The following is a 17,174-nucleotide window of genomic DNA, read 5'->3' as shown; positions in this document are numbered from 1 at the left end:
TTTCTAATTTTTTGGGATCAATGGTTATACCCGTTGTTTCTTGAGATATGCCATCATGTTTTTAGCAATGGTGCAGTTTAGCTGCGCTGACACAATGAAGTTGGATGATATGGTATAGGTATGTGTTGCAGGTGATTGTATGAGCGACTTTGCAAGTGAAGTGTATGGTCTCACAAATTGATTACTTAACAAAAATATGATTGAATATGTACGATTTTAGAAATTAACCAACGTCAAGGCCCGTGCCGTTACGGCACGGGTTAAAGTCTAGTACATAATATTATACAATAACAGTTGTAGAAGCTAATCCGAGATGTCCAAGTCAGTATCTTCTTCTGAAGAAGTATCTTGATACTTGTCTGAAATGCTACTCAAGGCTTCATTAAGATCTGGATAGATGTTTCTAGTATGGTCAATCAGTTCGACAATGCAGTCATTCTTCCTTTGTAGTATTCTCTTAAGAGTTTGTGGATCTCCTTCAACTCGTATAGGAGGAGGAGCATTGAAAACTTGTCCTCTCATTTTGTTGAGAATTCCTTCTCCTAATTTCTTTGGAATTTTTTCCCTGGCGTTTGGCCAGGAAATTCCAAAAGAGATGCATATTCTTGTAATCAAACAAGCAAAGCCAGGAGTTCTTCTTTTACCTCTTCGAATTGTGATCATTTGTCTGATCATTAAACCACAGAAATCAAAATTTTTGATTCCTCCGACAAGATGATATACAAGTTTAGCAACATCTCTAGTCCATTTAGTCTTGTGCATATTGCTAGGACACAGGTTTGCACAAGCTAGTTTTCCAAAAACTTTGAGATGAAATTCAATATTGCGAATAAGAAAGGAGTTACCTGACCATGCTCCACCAATTACTGATGAGATAGTATTGTTGTCAACTCTATACCTTTCATCCGAACATGGTAAGAATGTATTTATGTAGGGATAGAGAATCAATTCCGAAATCACTTGTTTGTTAACCTCAAACGATCTTATACCAATCATAGTACGAAAATTATATCCTTCAAAGTTCATTTCATGCATATTAGCATAAAATAGCTTCACAAGGTCCGGAGTAGCCTTGAAAGAGCTTTCATGAATGATGCCCCATTCACGATGATTCACAAACTTCAAATATTTCATATCTGAAACTTTGATAAAAATCATTTCCATAATGGGTTCTTTGATTGAACCGAATTTCATAAGACATTCATTATTCCCAAAATAATTTTGAGAACCAACATCATAGGTGAGACTAGGCATGTTTTCGTAATTGATATTGAAGGTTGAGTAGAGCATAAAATTTCTATTTGATCCTTCTCCTATAATAAATTTTCTACTACTTCTACCTCTATTTGCCATTAAATCAACAAGAAGAGTGAAAAACCACTTACAATTGATCACAATTGGTAATCCAAAGATTTGCAATGAATAACAACACCAATAAGCCTAGCGATTTCCCTTTCGATTCATAAAATAAGTTTATGAATTATACTTCCTTTAAACGAATGTAAAACATTATTTCCTATGGCGAAATCTTCACCCATACCCATACACATAATCACAATAGCATTCATACGATTATGTCGATGTCTTATATGCGAAGTTCAAAAGATAGACTTTATACTTTGTATTATAATTCCTTAATACTATGTCTAACTAGAGTATAATCATCCACAGCTTCGCAATTATGTTTTTAATATGCACGACTTGAAAGATATATTAGGAATGAAATAGTGCAAGTCAAATATTACTAACCTCAATACGAAGGATGATGTCGTCGATGTAGCTCTTTACTTCTTCACATTCTTCACATTCTTCAAGTCTTCATGTAATACTTGTAAGTCTCATATCCTAGTAACTTTCTATATGAAGTTGACTCTAGTAAATAATCAAGCGACTCTTCAAATGAGTTTTGATTCACTAAGATATGACAACCAAACTTGACATACCAACACTTGGTGGGTTCAACCGAGCAATGCTCTAACAACTTGAAGAAAGTCTTGAGTCTTCTAAGGCAACATGAGCTATTTACTAAGAAGTCCAAATGTTGCTTTGCACAAGAGAATCCAGAGTATTTGGGACAGCTCATCACCCTAGAAGGAGTGTCTGCTGACCATCCAAGATTGATAGCATGGTATCCTAGCCAACCCCAACAACTTTGAAGGAATTAAGAGGATTCCTAGGCTTAACTGGTTATTATAGAAAGTTTGTGAGGGGGTATGAGAGCATTTGTAAACCCCTGGCTGACTTATTAAATAAGAATGCATTTGTGTGGTCAAGTGCAGCTGATAAGGCTTTTGCATAACTTAAAAGAGCCATGAGTAGCACCATGTGCTGAAACTACCAGACTTCTACAAACCCTTCATCCTAGAAACGGATGCTTGTGCCAGGGGAGTTGTAGTTATTCTCATGAAAGATGGTAAGTGTCACATGACCATCTAATCGCATAAATTTTCATGGGACATGACCGGAAATACTCTGTGGTTCAGTGAATCAACTTCACCCACAAGTACTCAGACTTTCATACTTGCATCAAAGTATGCATCTTCCTTCACTCTTAAGGAAATACGCAACAAAAGTCTTTTCTTCTTTCTCTCTAACTCTTCATGTCCCCATAAGCATAAGAGGTTGTCATACATAAATGTACTTCAGAAGATAAGGAATATAGTGAACACAAAGATATAACACAATAAACCCATTGTATTTCATTAAGGAAGATTACATAAAAAAGTCCACCACATGGACCAAAACAGGCCATTCACCCTCTTTGGTGAATGCGTAACACTCTCTACAATAATTGGTTCTTATCTCAAATGAGCAACACCAACCTTATTAATCTCTAGGCTATTTATAATGCTAAATATCAGGATAAAACTTATCAACGTTCTTATGCAACTCCCATAACGAAGCACAATATACTTGACACTTAGTTGAATACTTCTTCAAACTGAGGCTATCATGTTTCTTTAGATTTCATGAAGATTTTCTTCAAGATTGACCACATACCATTCTTATGCCTCACCACTACTTTGTCCTTCCTTCTTCATGCATCTACAATTCGCCTATCTTTTATCTCCAATTGCATCATGCATCTTAGTAATGCCCAAATCCTATTTGGCGCATGCGCATATCTTCCATGAAAGTTAACGCCCAAATTCTTGACACAAACTTGTGCACCTTTGCACAACTGGAACAGACTTAACTTGGTGATTCTAAGCATCACCATAAAGTTCAGCAAGCCATATTACTCCATGACTTTCGCTGATAAATCCCTTGGACAATCTTAACAAGGACATAATCCTTGCAAGAGAGAATGAAGTACTTTGCATACATGAAGATGATGGACAGAAGCTTCAGGTTGGATGATATGGTTTACCTTAAACTTCAATCCTACCGGAAACTTCAATGGATGTAAGAAGAAATCAAATACTCTCTGCAAGGTACTATGGGCCCTTTAGGGTCATTGAGAAGATTGTCACTATGGCCTATAAGCTACAACTTCTAGTTGAATCCAAAATACACCCGGTCTTTCACATTTCTCAACTGGAGAAAAAGATTGGTGCTGCTGTTATCCATGCCCCTCTATTATCATTGGTCAATCAGCAAGGTCAAATTATCATGAAGCCAATTGTTCTTTTAGGAGAAAGAGTTGTCATCCGCAACAACTTCTCAGTTCCACAGTTTCTTATATAGTGGTCAAACTCACCCCTGAAGACAGTAAATGGGAAGACGCTAGCAACATCAAGTCTCATTTTCCTGATTTTCATCCTTGAGGACAAGGATGTTGTTTAAGGGGAAAGTATAGTCATATCGCGGGGTTGCCTCATTTCAAATTATGGGCGCCTATAGTAATTTAGTCCGTACAGCTTAATTAGAAGCTAATCCAGTTATTTAATTAAGGAAGTAGCAATTACTTAGTCATAACTATCTTCAGTAATAAACATCTCGGATGTAAGTGATTTTCTATTAGGGTTTTGTAGGAGTATTTATTGTGTCCTTGTAACTCTTCTTTGGGTATGAAAAATGAAAAGATAGAAAGAGAATGTTCTCGAGTTAAGGAAGATTCAGTTACTTTGTGTTCATTAGGGTTCATATCAATTGTTCATCAGGCATCTAAGTGAAGACTTTTGATACCAATATTTCTCTAACAAATAAACCTATTTGATTTCCCTTTTGTTCTTTAAATCAAGGTTTGGAAATCTGTTTGCAATAGATCCAAAACATTATGATTTTGGATTTGCAAGCATGTAAGACGAATGTTAAAGACACAAACAATTTTACGGGGTTCGGTGTTAAAACCTACATCCACAGGGATGATTTCACTATGTGTAGAAGATGATTACAAGTCTTTTATCTCTGTTACAAGAATGCTCTTTCTTTCAAGGCTCAAACTCTCTTTTAAACCCTAAAAACTCTGCCCTCGTTACATTGTCGCTCTTTTTTTTATAGGCGAATTTCAGTAATGGTTTACAGCTCACTTCGCTCGTTGAAGATTCGAATGTATTTCATGAAAGCTTATTCCAATGATATTATATGCGATAGGGTTCATCTTTGTATCACTTCTAGTAATTACATGTGACGAAGATATAAATAATTTAGCACGAACAGTCCCCGAATATACTTAAAAACCGTTATGTGAGTGGGAGAAGTAGGACTCCCTTTGGGAATTGGCAGTGGGGGCATTTAAAGGTGATTTAGGTCCACCTCATGTGTCAACAACGGTTTTGGGGGTAGTTCATGCCTTCATGGGGGCGGTCTGTACAAAACTTTTGCGAAGATATTTTTTGCCTCACGCATTCACGCTGATTTTGACTCTGTGAGTGACAGTGAGTGCAGAGTAGTGAAATACTACAGATACACGTATCAACATTCCCTTCAGTTTCTTCTTCCACAATTTTCTCGGATCTATAAAATCCCGTCTCAAGAATTCATTTACTCCTCTTTGGAAAGCTCTAGAAAGCCTCCTCCTTCTTTCCAAAGAGCCCAAGGCTAACAAGAAAACTTCACAGGTAATTTCTTCTTGAATCAGTCTCAACACATTTCATTTGCTTGATTTCCCTAAAACCAGCAGCAATTCTTCTTGATTTTGTCAAATGGTACATATGCAGAGTTGCAGTTCCATCGATTCTCTTGGAAAGCCAGCAAAACTTCTCCCAGGTAATTACTTAAAACCAGAGCAATAATTTAGGGTTTATGTTTATCTATGTTAAATTTTCTTAGTTTCTGTCTTCATCCCCGCAGCATTTTATGGGTTAAGTTTGTCTTTCTTTGATCTTTAATAGGTATATTTCTTCTTCTTTTTTGGTACATGTTTATATGGAAACCCTGGTCATTGCATTATTAAGCATGTGGACATGGGTCTTAGTTAAACTTAAGAAGTTCGTATTAAGTTTCATACATTTATACCTATCGGCTGTCTTGATTGAATTTAAGTGCATTCCATGCGTTTGGCACTTATGGGTGTTGCTAAAAAAATATGGATCCAGATGCATTATCATATCTTTTTATTTTCTACTTAATGCTCTGTCTACAAAATCTCTAATTACCTTGTGAATTTTTTATTTATCTTATGTTACTACTTGCGATTTCTCAAGATTGAAGATCGATCTTTTAAAAAAAAAATCCTGCTTTTTGGGGTGTTTCTGGTCTGCCCTTTGATGGTGGCCTTTGTTTCGCTGACAAGTAATTTTTCACTGCTGGATTTTAAAGGCTATTACAAGGCGGCCTTAGTTTAGTTGGAAATACGAGTTTAACAAACACTAATACTCAGTGTTGCCTATGTCACCCTGTGGATGAAACATTCAATTCTTGTAGAGAAGGATGATTGAATCTTATTGTTATTTAGCTAATTTTTTATCTCTTTTTATGGTGAAACGCTTATGATTCCATGGAAAATCCTGGGGATGATTAAAGATATTAGAACTGACTCAAGTTTCTTTACCTTCGTGCAGTTTTAGCTTTGTGCATTTCTGCCCAATTTAGTGTCAAATTTTCAATGGACGAATACTCGGTTTCCGCTTTCTTAAAATTCAAGACATATACAGTCAAGCTCCATAGTGGTTGCGTTTTTCCTAATCGATAGTGGCTCTGATCGCAATTTTGGACTTCTCCATCCAAATATGGCTGCTGCCATCTGCCAGCATACAAAACCAGCAACCTAAAGTATACACCATGCCTAGATGAAACATAACAGAACCTAGAATTAAATAATAACCTAAATGTGATTCCTCCTCGCAATAAAATGTTGCGAGCCTTTGTCAACTCCTAATACTACTAATATAATCATATTATATTTCGTATGTATATCTTTATCAGATTCAAGTTGGCTTCGAGTTAGAAAGACAGGAATTCTTTGTGAGATCAGAAGAATAGCATACTGACAGCTTTCATCCAAATAATTTATCAAAGTGAAACACAGAGATAACCAGATACCAGTTTGAGTATTTTAGCAATTGCATAGTCTACTATTCTGAGTAAAAATCTTCACGAAATAAATAAAAAGTAAATAGTACCGCCGTTAATTGAGTCAAATAACAACAGAACAAACTAAACATAAATATAATATTTCAGTATTGATCGATCTTTTCCCGTACACAGCCATCCTGTGGGGATATTATGTTCCACATAAGTTTGAAAACCGTGGTAACCATCCACCAACTTACATGTTCCTCCTTCGGGAATGAAGGTTTTCAGTGAAAGGATGTTTTCAACTTGAGCGTGCAGCTGATAATCCATGTATGGGCAATAAATACGATCATCCTCACCAATCCTGCGTCTTCCAGGGATTCCTTTCATCTTAACTTCAAAAACGGCACGATTTTCCTCATTACAGCAATTTACCACCTCGAAATGTTTCATTTGCAAATTGTAGAAGACAAGATATGTCCCATTAAACCAATACAGTATCACCTGATCAGAGAAACTCAACATTCGTGTAGGAGGGATAGTAGTAGTAGCATCAGTAGCAGTAGTAGAAGAAGCAGTAGTGCCACAGTAACAGCAAAAGGGAACTGGTAGTGATCCTTCCTCCATCTGAATGTCGAAAGACTCCTCCTTTTCCCACACTTGCTGGAGCTTGTTCTTCAAGACATACAGATGAACCTTAAAACAACAACGACAAAACCTCCTCTGAGCAATACATTGATGGTGATGATACCTGTTGTTTATTATTATCTTTTCCGAGCGTGCAACACAAGGATATCCTTTAAATTCCAGAAGATGATGATCAACTTCGACATATTGATGTTCATTCATCGGGACCTGAGTGCATTCAATTGGGAGGTGAATGAAATGAAGCTTCTCATTGTGGATATCAAATGAGAGTAACATTTCAGTCTTATCATCATTACTTGTATTATTAGTTATCCTCCAAAAAAGATTATCCCCACAACGGGTGGCTTCTCTCTGATAATCTCTCGAAGTTCTTGTAATCATCCGCCTAGGAAAAGGAGAGCAACCTGGTGGTGGTGACATTTCAGCAGTACTAGCAACTATCGTTCTCCATGAATTAGTTCCAAGTGTTACGACCAAGCAAATAAACTCATCGTTGTCTTCTGAAGCATGAATAACTACAATCTTATATGCTTGTGATAATGAATCAAAACCAAAACCATGACACAAATATCTGCATGATCCCCCACTAGGTGTGAAATATGGGAGATTAAGTGTTTCACCACGGTTCGGATTAATGACCTTTACTACACCCAAAATATCACCATCTTCACTCACTCCTTTAAAACAGGATAAACCATTACAATAACCTACTAGTTCAATTGTGTTTTTGATGCATAAGGCCATTAGTAATTTATAATCAAACCCATCACTATTCTTTTGTAAATTGAAAAGGTAAGCATTTTCCCAGTTGTTTTGGTTTACATTAATGAGGTTAAAGACTAGATTATAATTATTTTTATTTTGGAAAAAATGTGCCGCAGCAAATCGAGAATCATTAGAAATCAAATTGTACCGTACCTTACTGACGCAGCTGAACACGCCTAGAATCCGAGCTGGTAATCTGGTGAGAATATTTTCGATAATCAATTCCTGAGGAAGATGTGGTTCATCATCTATTTCTTTCACTATTTTCTTACTCTCGTTCTGTTCTTCATCGATATTTACATTTCCTTTCTCTCTCGACATCATCATTTTGTGGAAATCAGTAGTCGATTTTCCAATAGCTCATCTTATAATGAACCTCAAAGAAGAAGATAAGAAAATTGAATCGAGGATATAATTTACGGGCCTAATTAGATAACCAATCAGTGACAAAAAAAAATGGAGGAGAAGGAGAAGAGGAAAACCCAATCTAGAAGTGAATTTGGGAATCACATGAACTAGATCTGAAAAGTAACAATTACAACAACATTCTGTTTAAGTCCACCTGCACCCGTGCAAAACTCTCCTTGTGTCAGAACTCTTTTGTTCGTGATAAATGGTGCTATATTATTCACCGTTCGTAGTGAGCAAGAACGAACTGGTTATCAAAGCGGTCTCCATATATACCGTGCGCATCCCTAGCTAAGGCTGTGTTTGACGTATAGGAAAGTTTCCTGGGAGAGCAAGGAAAAACGTTCCATCGAATCCGATGAAATTAAGTTTAAAACATATTTTGGACTATGTCCGATACATTTTGGACTATGTTTATTTTACAATTTTATGGAAACAGAATTACTCAAACGAAGGTAAACACATTATTTTCATCGAAAGATCGCTAATGCCATAAAATTAATTTCTATCAAACACAGTCTAAGAATCCATGGAAGTCATTTTTTTTATTTTTCTTTCCCTAGAATCTTTATCTGCCAGTTAGTCAACTCACTGATCATGATACCAACCAGGTGGGGTAGGTGCAAGGTTTTTAAATCCTGAATCGTTTTTTGAAATTTCAGAATCGAATCTTATGTTAAATCGTGAATTGTAGATTCATGGTTGATTATTAAATTTTATATTTTCTTTTAAATAATACTAAACTATGCGGAGTATTTAGCAAAGATGGAGGTTTTTGCGAAGTTTTTTAGTCTTTGATATAATATATACTAATAAAGTTCGTTAAACATAAAAAAAAAACAAAGTAGAACAGTGGTTAGAGGGCACTCGTATGACTCAGGAGGTCGCGTATTCGAAGCTTCACATTCAAATTTTTGCTTTAAGAATATAATCAAGAATAGTAGTCAACTTTGTTTGGACTGCACGATTCATGGTCAAAACGATTCGTACGAGCGATTTGAATCGTTTATGAAGAAAATGAGCGGATTTGAATCGTTTATGAAGAAAATGAAGCGAATCGTCCGATTTAAATCGTGAATCGGACGATTTTCAATACCATCGGTAGGTTTATATTAGTTGCATTATTCGACGAGAACACGGTGAATGAAATTCTGATTGAAGCGGATTTGAATCGTTTATGAAGAAAATGAAGTGAATCGTCCGAGTCAAATTGTGAATCGGACGATTTTCAATACCATGGATAGGTGTATATTAGTTGCCTTATTTGACGAGAATACGGTGAATGAAATTCTGAAAATCAAAATTTCATACGATGGTAAGGATAAAGTTAGATGGAAACATACTAAAGACGGAAACTTTTCTGTCAAAACGGCTTACAAGTGTATCCAAGATCAGAGTGGAGGTGTTATTACAAGAATTGGAAAGTTTTTTAGAAAGTTAAGATTCCACCGAAAATTGCTCACTTTCTTTAGAACTGTATGCAAAAATATCTACTAACCAGGGATAAGCTCTGCCGGATTGTTTCTAATATAGATAGCAAATGTCCTTTTTGTTTGACTATTGTTGAATCCATGCAACATCTGTTTTGCGACTGCATTGTCATAAAAGGTATATGGCAAGCAGGTGTTTGGAAATGATGTTTTGAATGCGGTGGATGAGATATATTTTATTGATTGGATTGTGGATGATTTTCTTGTTGTCCATAACACCTCTATGGTGAATGTTAACCTAAGAGATAAAACTGTTTTTGGTTTTTGGATGATTTGGAAATCAGGTTGTTCGCTAATATTTGAGAATGTGCACGCTAATGCGGGTGTGATTGCAAGGAAAATTACCGCATTCTATATCGAATGTAATAACATTATACATAAGTTTGATTTTATATAAAATCATGTTAGAAATCTTCCAAAATGGTCCAGCCCACTAGGAGAAAATCTGAAAATTAACTTCGTTGCAGCATTTTTTATAAATACTGAATTATCAGGAATTGGAAAAATAAGTAGAGATTATGCAGGTACTTGCTATGAAGCTCGATGTCGTATTTCCGAAGGTTGTAGACCGGTACAGGCGGAAGCTATGCTTATGTTTGATGCGATAAAATGGGAAAGAGATATTGGGTTTCAGAAGATTCACTTGGAGGAGATTGCAAAATGTTGACTTAACGTTGAGTATAAACAGGGGAGCGGTGAAATGGATTCACAATAACACAATAGAAGACAATATTTATTTTTTAAATGATTTTATCTCTTGGAAATGTTCGTTTACGCCAAGAGAGGCAAATAACACGGATCATGTATTAGCGAAGCATGTAATAGTTAATTCTTGTAACACAAATTAGAATACTTCATTGCCACTATGGTTAAAGGAATGTATTCAGTCAGACAATTATGGTCCTTAATTAAATAAACTGTTCTATTTTCGTATTAAAAAATAATATTATAAATTAAAACCAAACCTGATTTGAGCCCAAAAATAGAGGACACTACTTCACGTATTACTTTTTTTAATAGGAAATGAGGATTTTATTATCTTAAGAAAAACATACATAATGTTTCTCTTTCTCTTATAGGAGAAATCAAATTCATTGTCATTCCATAACAGGGTAATATTACCACTGCTTAAATCAGTTAGCATGCAAAATGCCCCTTTAGTACTTCATTTAGCTCCCTTGAGACACGAGTACATATCCATGAGATAAATGATTTAAGCAGCAGCCTATGATCGCCAATAATATTATTGTTTGTCCATTTAACACTTCCTAAACTGTCATTAATGGCCTTTATTACATTTAAACTACCCCTTCCAAATGCATTTTTTGCACTCTTTTTTATTTAGCCATCTTGATTTCCTCAAGAGTTGTTATGGCTTCTGTTTGTTCTTTGTCCTGCGTTATTCCTAGCATGCAAAATGCCCCTTCACATGTTCCTGCAGCATTGGAAGTTATAGTCCACAACCCATTGCATTTGTTTCTTTAATAAAAGATGCATCAAAATTGAATTTTATGAAGCTTGTTACTGGTAAAGTCCATTGCTCCTCATTTATAATTTGTCGTTGCAAGTCTACTAGATATTTTCACGTTGGCAACTCTAACCCAATCTTCAATTGATTGTTGTACCTTCCGTTTGAAAACTTCCAACCTGCAACTGAACATTCTAAAAAACTACGACACATCGCAATTTCCAAATGTGCCCTAACATGAATCCAGCACAATAAATAAGATTTAAACCTAATGGTCTGCTTATACTATCGTTAACAAACAAACTAGTTACCCAGTACTTTAGACTGCTTCCATTAACCGTCCTATAAAATCATTGTTCACAACATTCCATAAAGATTTAGAAACCTAATAGTGTAACAAAAGATGAGTAACAAATTCGGAACAACTATTACATAAAGGGCAGTTTGGGTTTATATTTTGAACATACCTTGAGATTGTACCTCTCAGAGGCAAACAATCATTGATGCGTTTCCATAGGAAGTGCTTAACTTTTGGAGGGAGTTTAACCTTCCAGAAAGCTTTCCAGTTATTAGTGCATTGCTCGGTCGAACTTACAAGTATTGCTATCTCAAGCTTATTGTCAAATTTAGTTGTCAAAACTATATCTTGATTTCTAGTCCACAATTAGTTAAGTCTCGGATCAGGATAGAAGTGTGGTTAAGAAACGGACATCACGGCAGTCATAATTGCGTTATACCGTTTGAAGGCAAAGATCAACCGAATCTTATGGTGAACTTCTTCAACAAAAGGTAAGTGAAGACTGAAACACATATTTCTCAAGTTATATTCATCTTATTATCTATGAGACGTTGTTGCATAACCAATTAGACTATCCTAAGAATATCAAGAATTTCGAGTCAAGTTTATCTTCGTAATTAGTTCTCGAAATATATATGACTAAGCTTAATGAATATTTGTTCATACTTAATGAATTTCAGTTAAGGACAATTTATTGTTTGTAATCAAAATTATAATTAAAGATTATCATTCGAAAATAGCCTGGAACAGTGATATGTGTCATTGATGTTATTTGGGAATATTTCGAATTGATCTAGAGAGAAATATAGAACTACTGAAAATCAGGATACAAGACAGTATGCATACCAGTTTCACAAACTGGAAAAACTGTTATAGGTTCGGAACCATAGTACATGTACTCAGTACAAGTACCAGCGTAGCTATGGTTCGGCAGCAACTTAGTGGAACGCATGCCCGGTATCCATAACACAAAAAATACTGTGAACTCGTGAACTCGAAACGGTACGCAAACCAGTATGCATACTGAAAAAGAACTGTCGGTTTTGGAATCGGTGTGGTATCCATACCCGGTACGCATACCGGAAAAGTTCTGTATGTTCCGGAACTTATATTTTTCGTAAGGGTACACATACCCGGTACATGTACCATGACAGATATATTCGCGAACAAGGTTGAGTACACGTACTTGCACTGTCGAATATTTTCAGATGCACATAAAATTATTTTTGTGTTATAATTAGCATTTGAATAAATCTCTAAGAACACTATATAGACATGATTGATCACATTATAACTTATGATTGTGATTCAAACTTAAAGTCTTAAGTGTTTATGAAAAATTAAGCTTATGGTTCAATCATCTAGTTTAGGCTAACCGTTTATGAACAATGTCTTTGTAGACGGTTCAGTTACGGTTCATCCTAACCAGAGTGTATATATTGTTATGTAAATCAGATTCAAAGATTCATCTAATGGTGGATATTATTTGTTTAGTTCGAAAGATATCTTAGCTTAAACCTAAAACTATGCTTTGAAAGCTTATAAAATGGGAACCTCAAACCATTGGGATCTTTGAATACTGACACTATCTTTGTGTGTCCTAGTTGTAAACTATATTCTTCCTCTTCCTAAAACCCTTTTAGGTACATGGAAGCTAGATTCACCATCTGAGGGTCTGACATATTATGTATGATAAAGAATTTTCTACACTTACGGACCCATGATCTGGGGTTTGTACCATCAAATATAGGAAATTCTACCTTAGGCCTAGGTTGTTGAAATTGATTTTTCTTATAACAGAATAATTAGGTTGAATAATATTTTCACTTGGATTAATTTGGTTTCCGTTTGGTGCAGAACCCAAAATTTTGTTGTTATTTCCAAGATGATTGTCTCGATTTGAGATCCTTCCACCTGAAGCTCAATGTAACGGTCCATCTGAGATTCAAAAGCAGCATTAATTACACTCATGAATTCCGCCGTTGGTCTACCCTGAGCTTCTTTTATTTCAGCAACCGATTTCGAAACTGCATCGTATTTAACTGGAGAATCACTCTGAGACTTGGTAAGCTCATACATCTTCTTATTAGAATCTGCCTGATCCCTAGCAAGCTCATCGATTTTCCATGTAAGTTCTTCAACAGCAGCTTTGTTAGCCATAACAGGTCCAAGTTCGAGATGCTCCTGATACCAATTTGTAGTGATCTACACTACAAAGGAAGTGAAATAGACGAATTGAGATGAGATCTAGAAGAAAAAGAGAGGAAGAACACAGAAGAAGGGATAAGAAGAGAGATATTTGATAAAGGAAGTAATTGGTTAATTCGTTTTTTGTCGTTACCCAATGGGAGACAGGCTACATATACCACTCTCTTTGTCACACCTACCACATGACTAAGATTAATACACCCCAGTTAGGATAAGGGCGCCCGACTAACAAGAGTCATCTACACTACAAAGTTTTTGTAGTGATCTACACTACAAAGGAAGTGAAATAGACGAATTGAGATGAGATCTAGAAGAAAAAGAGAGGAAGAACACAAAAGAAGGGATAAGAAGAGAGATATTTGATAAAGGAAGTAATTGGTTAATTCATTTTTTGTCGTTACCCAATGGGAGACAGGATACATATACCACTCTCTTTGTCACACATACCACATGACTAAGATTAATGCACCCCAGTTAGGATAAGGGCGCCCGACTAACAAGAGTCATGGGTTTATATGGGATTATAACAAATTGGGTTTATGACAAATACCCACTACTCAATATGATTCTTTTCCTCAAGAATCATCTTTGGAAACTGCTTTCTGATAGAAGCCTTGTCTTCCCAAGTGGCATCAGCAGCTGTTGAGTGTGCCCATTGCACCAAAACCTGCTCCAAAAGTTCTTGATGTTTCTTCACATTTCTAGTAGACAAAACTTGGAGTGGGGTGACCTTCATATATCCGTTGGAATCTAATGATGGCAGTGTGGTCTGTGGAAGTAACACTTCTCCCAGCTTTGGCTTCAACTGTGATACATGGAACACTGGATGAATTTTTGAAGTAAAAGGTAAATAGATCTTGTAGGCTACCTTCCCCATTCTTGCAGTGAATTGATAGAGACCAAAGAATTTGGCTGACAGTTTCAGACTCCTTCTGAGTTGCACAGATGTTTGCCTGTAAGGTTGTAACCTCAAATAAACCCATTCCCCTACCTGGAATTCTCTTTCAGTCCTATTCTTATCAGCTTGTTGTTTGATTCTGTTTTGTGCCTCTTCAAGAGTGGATTTGAGTATAACCCCCATAGCTTGTCTTTTCTGCAGAAAATTTTCCACAGAAGCATTGAGGCTGGTGAGAGAAGATGACAAAATGTTGTGGACTGTAACCATAAAGAGATTGAAAGAGAGTAGTCTTAAGTCTTGTGTGATAAGTGGAATTAAACCACCATTCATCTAATGATAGCCTACTCACCAATTTGGTAGGTCTGTAACTGGTCATGCATCTTAAATAAGATTTTAAACATGCATTGACTCTCTCAGTCTTCCCATCTGTTTGTGGATGGTAAGTTGAGCTCATAAGTAATGTTGTACCCATTCTAGTAAATATCTCATGCCAAAAATTGTTGAGGAATATACTGTCCATATCTGTTACTATGGTAGCAAGCGATCCATGCAGTTTAAAAATATTATCAAGAAATACCTTGGCTACATATGCAGCTGTAGATGGATGGCCGAGTGGAAGGAAGTGATTGTACTTGGTGAACCTATCCACCACCACCATTATGACTTCTCTGCCTCTGACTTTGGAAGACCAGTGATAAAGTCCATGGAAATATGATTTCATGCTTGTGCTGGTATTGGTAATGGTTGCAGAAAACCCCCAGGAGAAGTATGTGAAATTTTGTGTTGTTGAAAAATGTCACATTCCTTGATAAACTGTATCAAGTCTTTCTTCATTTCTATCCAATGGAAATCCTCCTTTGCCCTTTGGTAGCTTGCCTGGTTGCCTGAATTTCCCCCTACAGATGAAGAATGGACTGCAGCCATCACTTGCTGTCTTAATGTCCCATATGAACCAATGTATACCCTATGCTTATACCTTAGAATCCCTTGTAGAAGTGTGTATGGACTTCTGCTAGAAGGAGAGATTGTCAGCTATGGAATCAATTCAGTAGCCACATTATCTGAGTTGTATCTAGCTTGCACTTCATTAAACCAAGTAGATTGAAACTGAGAAATGAGTTGACATTATGGTGAGGAAGTGGGAGGAATTCTGGACAAAGCATCAGCCACTTTATTCTCAATACCTATTTTGTAAACAACAACATAATCATAGCCTAGCAGCTTGGAAAGCCATTTTTGCTGCACCATAGTGTGAAGCCTCTGCTCCATGAAGAACTCCAGGCTTTGATGGTCAGTGAAAATAGTAAAGTGACTTCCCATCTAGTAGGGTATCCACTTTGAAACTGCCATAACTATTGCAAGTAACTCCTTCTCATAAGTGGACATGGACAGAAATCTTGTGCCCATGCCTTTGGTGAAATAATCAAGTGGCCTCCTGTTCTGCATCAGTACAACCCCTACTCCTGTATCACAAGCATCAATCTCGACTTCAAATGGTAAATTGAAGTCAGGCAGTGCTAGCAATCCAATGCAGCTTGCTTGAGAGCTTCAAATGCAGCTTGAGAAGAAGCATTCCAATGGAAGTTATCCTTTTTGAGTAATTCTTTTAAGGGTTGGCATATAGTGTATGTTGTTGTAGAGTTTTGAGAGTAATTTCTAAATGCTCCAAATGGGATTCCATGTCAGGGTTGTATACCAATATGTCGTCGAAGAATACCAATATAAATTTCCTCAAATGAGGCTGAAAAACATCATTCATGAGTGCTTGAAAAGAGGCTGGGGAATTGGTTAAACCAAAGGGCATTACCATGAACTCATAGTGCCCTTGATGTGTTTTGAATGCAGTTTTGTTTGTATCTGGAGGAAAAACTCGAATTTGATGAAGGGGGAGATTATTAGAGCATTGCTCGGTCGAACTCGCATGTGTTTCTATCTTAAGTATGGTTGTAAATATTAGTCATCAAAACTATAAGTCTTAATTCTAGTCTATTATAGCTAAGTCTCGGACTAGGATAGAAAGTGTAGTTGAGCTCAAGGACTTCATGGAGATTCATCATACAAGAAGAAGAACTACTCAAGGAACCGGTGGAACTTCTCGACAAAAAGGTATGTGAAGACTTGAACTTATCTGTCACTCAAAAGTCTATCTACTCTATCTCCTACTCTTTGAGATAAGAAGTCGTATGCTATATATATAGACTTGGATTATACACATTTGGTATTTCGATCTGAGTATACCTCGCCTATCTATATCTCGAAATATGTGTTGGTAAGATTTTCGCTTCGATCAAGTTTATCTTTACCTAGTGACGAAAGTCATGATATGTTTCAATCACTTTGAAAATTGCTTTGACGAGAAATGGTGTAACAACTATATAACGTCCTCTAAGAATGTTTCAATGATTGAAATGAGAGTTTAGATTACATAACCAATGGTGGACATAAATATTTTTGTGGAAACACATTTATGTATAAGTCGTATTCCTTGAACCAAAGTTTGCCAACTTTGTTAATCAAGAGAAACCGGAAAATGGCATGATCCAAGTCCGCGAACTGCCGAACTTCTCATCCCGAGAAATTCTGCTAGAGTTG

General features: G+C 36.3%; 3 protein-coding genes across 4 annotated transcripts; 1 reads left to right on the top strand and 2 right to left on the bottom strand.

Moving 5' to 3' along the window:
- The first annotated feature begins 3,399 nt into the window (after positions 1 to 3,399).
- LOC113305527 lies at positions 3,400 to 6,249 on the top strand. The gene is made up of 4 exons (XM_026554549.1): positions 3,400 to 3,601; positions 4,849 to 5,003; positions 5,103 to 5,151; positions 5,946 to 6,249. The coding sequence occupies exons 1-4, from the start codon at positions 3,400 to 3,402 to the stop codon at positions 6,074 to 6,076; spliced, it is 537 nt and encodes a 178-aa protein (XP_026410334.1). The 3' UTR covers positions 6,077 to 6,249.
- A 169-nt stretch (positions 6,250 to 6,418) lies between these two features.
- On the bottom strand, positions 6,419 to 8,444 carry LOC113301217. Of its 2 annotated transcripts, none has more exons than XM_026549965.1 (2): positions 7,966 to 8,444; positions 6,419 to 7,547 (listed from the first exon to the last, which is right to left on the bottom strand). In XM_026549965.1, the coding sequence occupies exon 2, from the start codon at positions 7,465 to 7,467 to the stop codon at positions 6,541 to 6,543; it is 927 nt and encodes a 308-aa protein (XP_026405750.1). In that variant the 5' UTR covers positions 7,468 to 7,547; positions 7,966 to 8,444; the 3' UTR covers positions 6,419 to 6,540. The 2 variants fall into 2 exon arrangements, with proteins under 2 accessions (XP_026405750.1, XP_026405751.1); XM_026549966.1 differs by having other exon boundaries at positions 6,419 to 7,254.
- A 5,793-nt stretch (positions 8,445 to 14,237) lies between these two features.
- Positions 14,238 to 15,054, bottom strand: LOC113305526. The gene is made up of 2 exons (XM_026554548.1): positions 14,932 to 15,054; positions 14,238 to 14,777 (listed from the first exon to the last, which is right to left on the bottom strand). The coding sequence occupies exons 1-2, from the start codon at positions 15,052 to 15,054 to the stop codon at positions 14,238 to 14,240; spliced, it is 663 nt and encodes a 220-aa protein (XP_026410333.1).
- Between the last annotated feature and the right edge of the window lie 2,120 nt (positions 15,055 to 17,174).

The sequence above is a fragment of the Papaver somniferum genome, chromosome 8 (genome assembly GCF_003573695.1).
Source record: "Papaver somniferum cultivar HN1 chromosome 8, ASM357369v1, whole genome shotgun sequence".
Classification (NCBI taxonomy): domain Eukaryota; kingdom Viridiplantae; phylum Streptophyta; class Magnoliopsida; order Ranunculales; family Papaveraceae; genus Papaver; species Papaver somniferum.
This window is presented reverse-complemented; position numbering and strand designations above follow the sequence as displayed.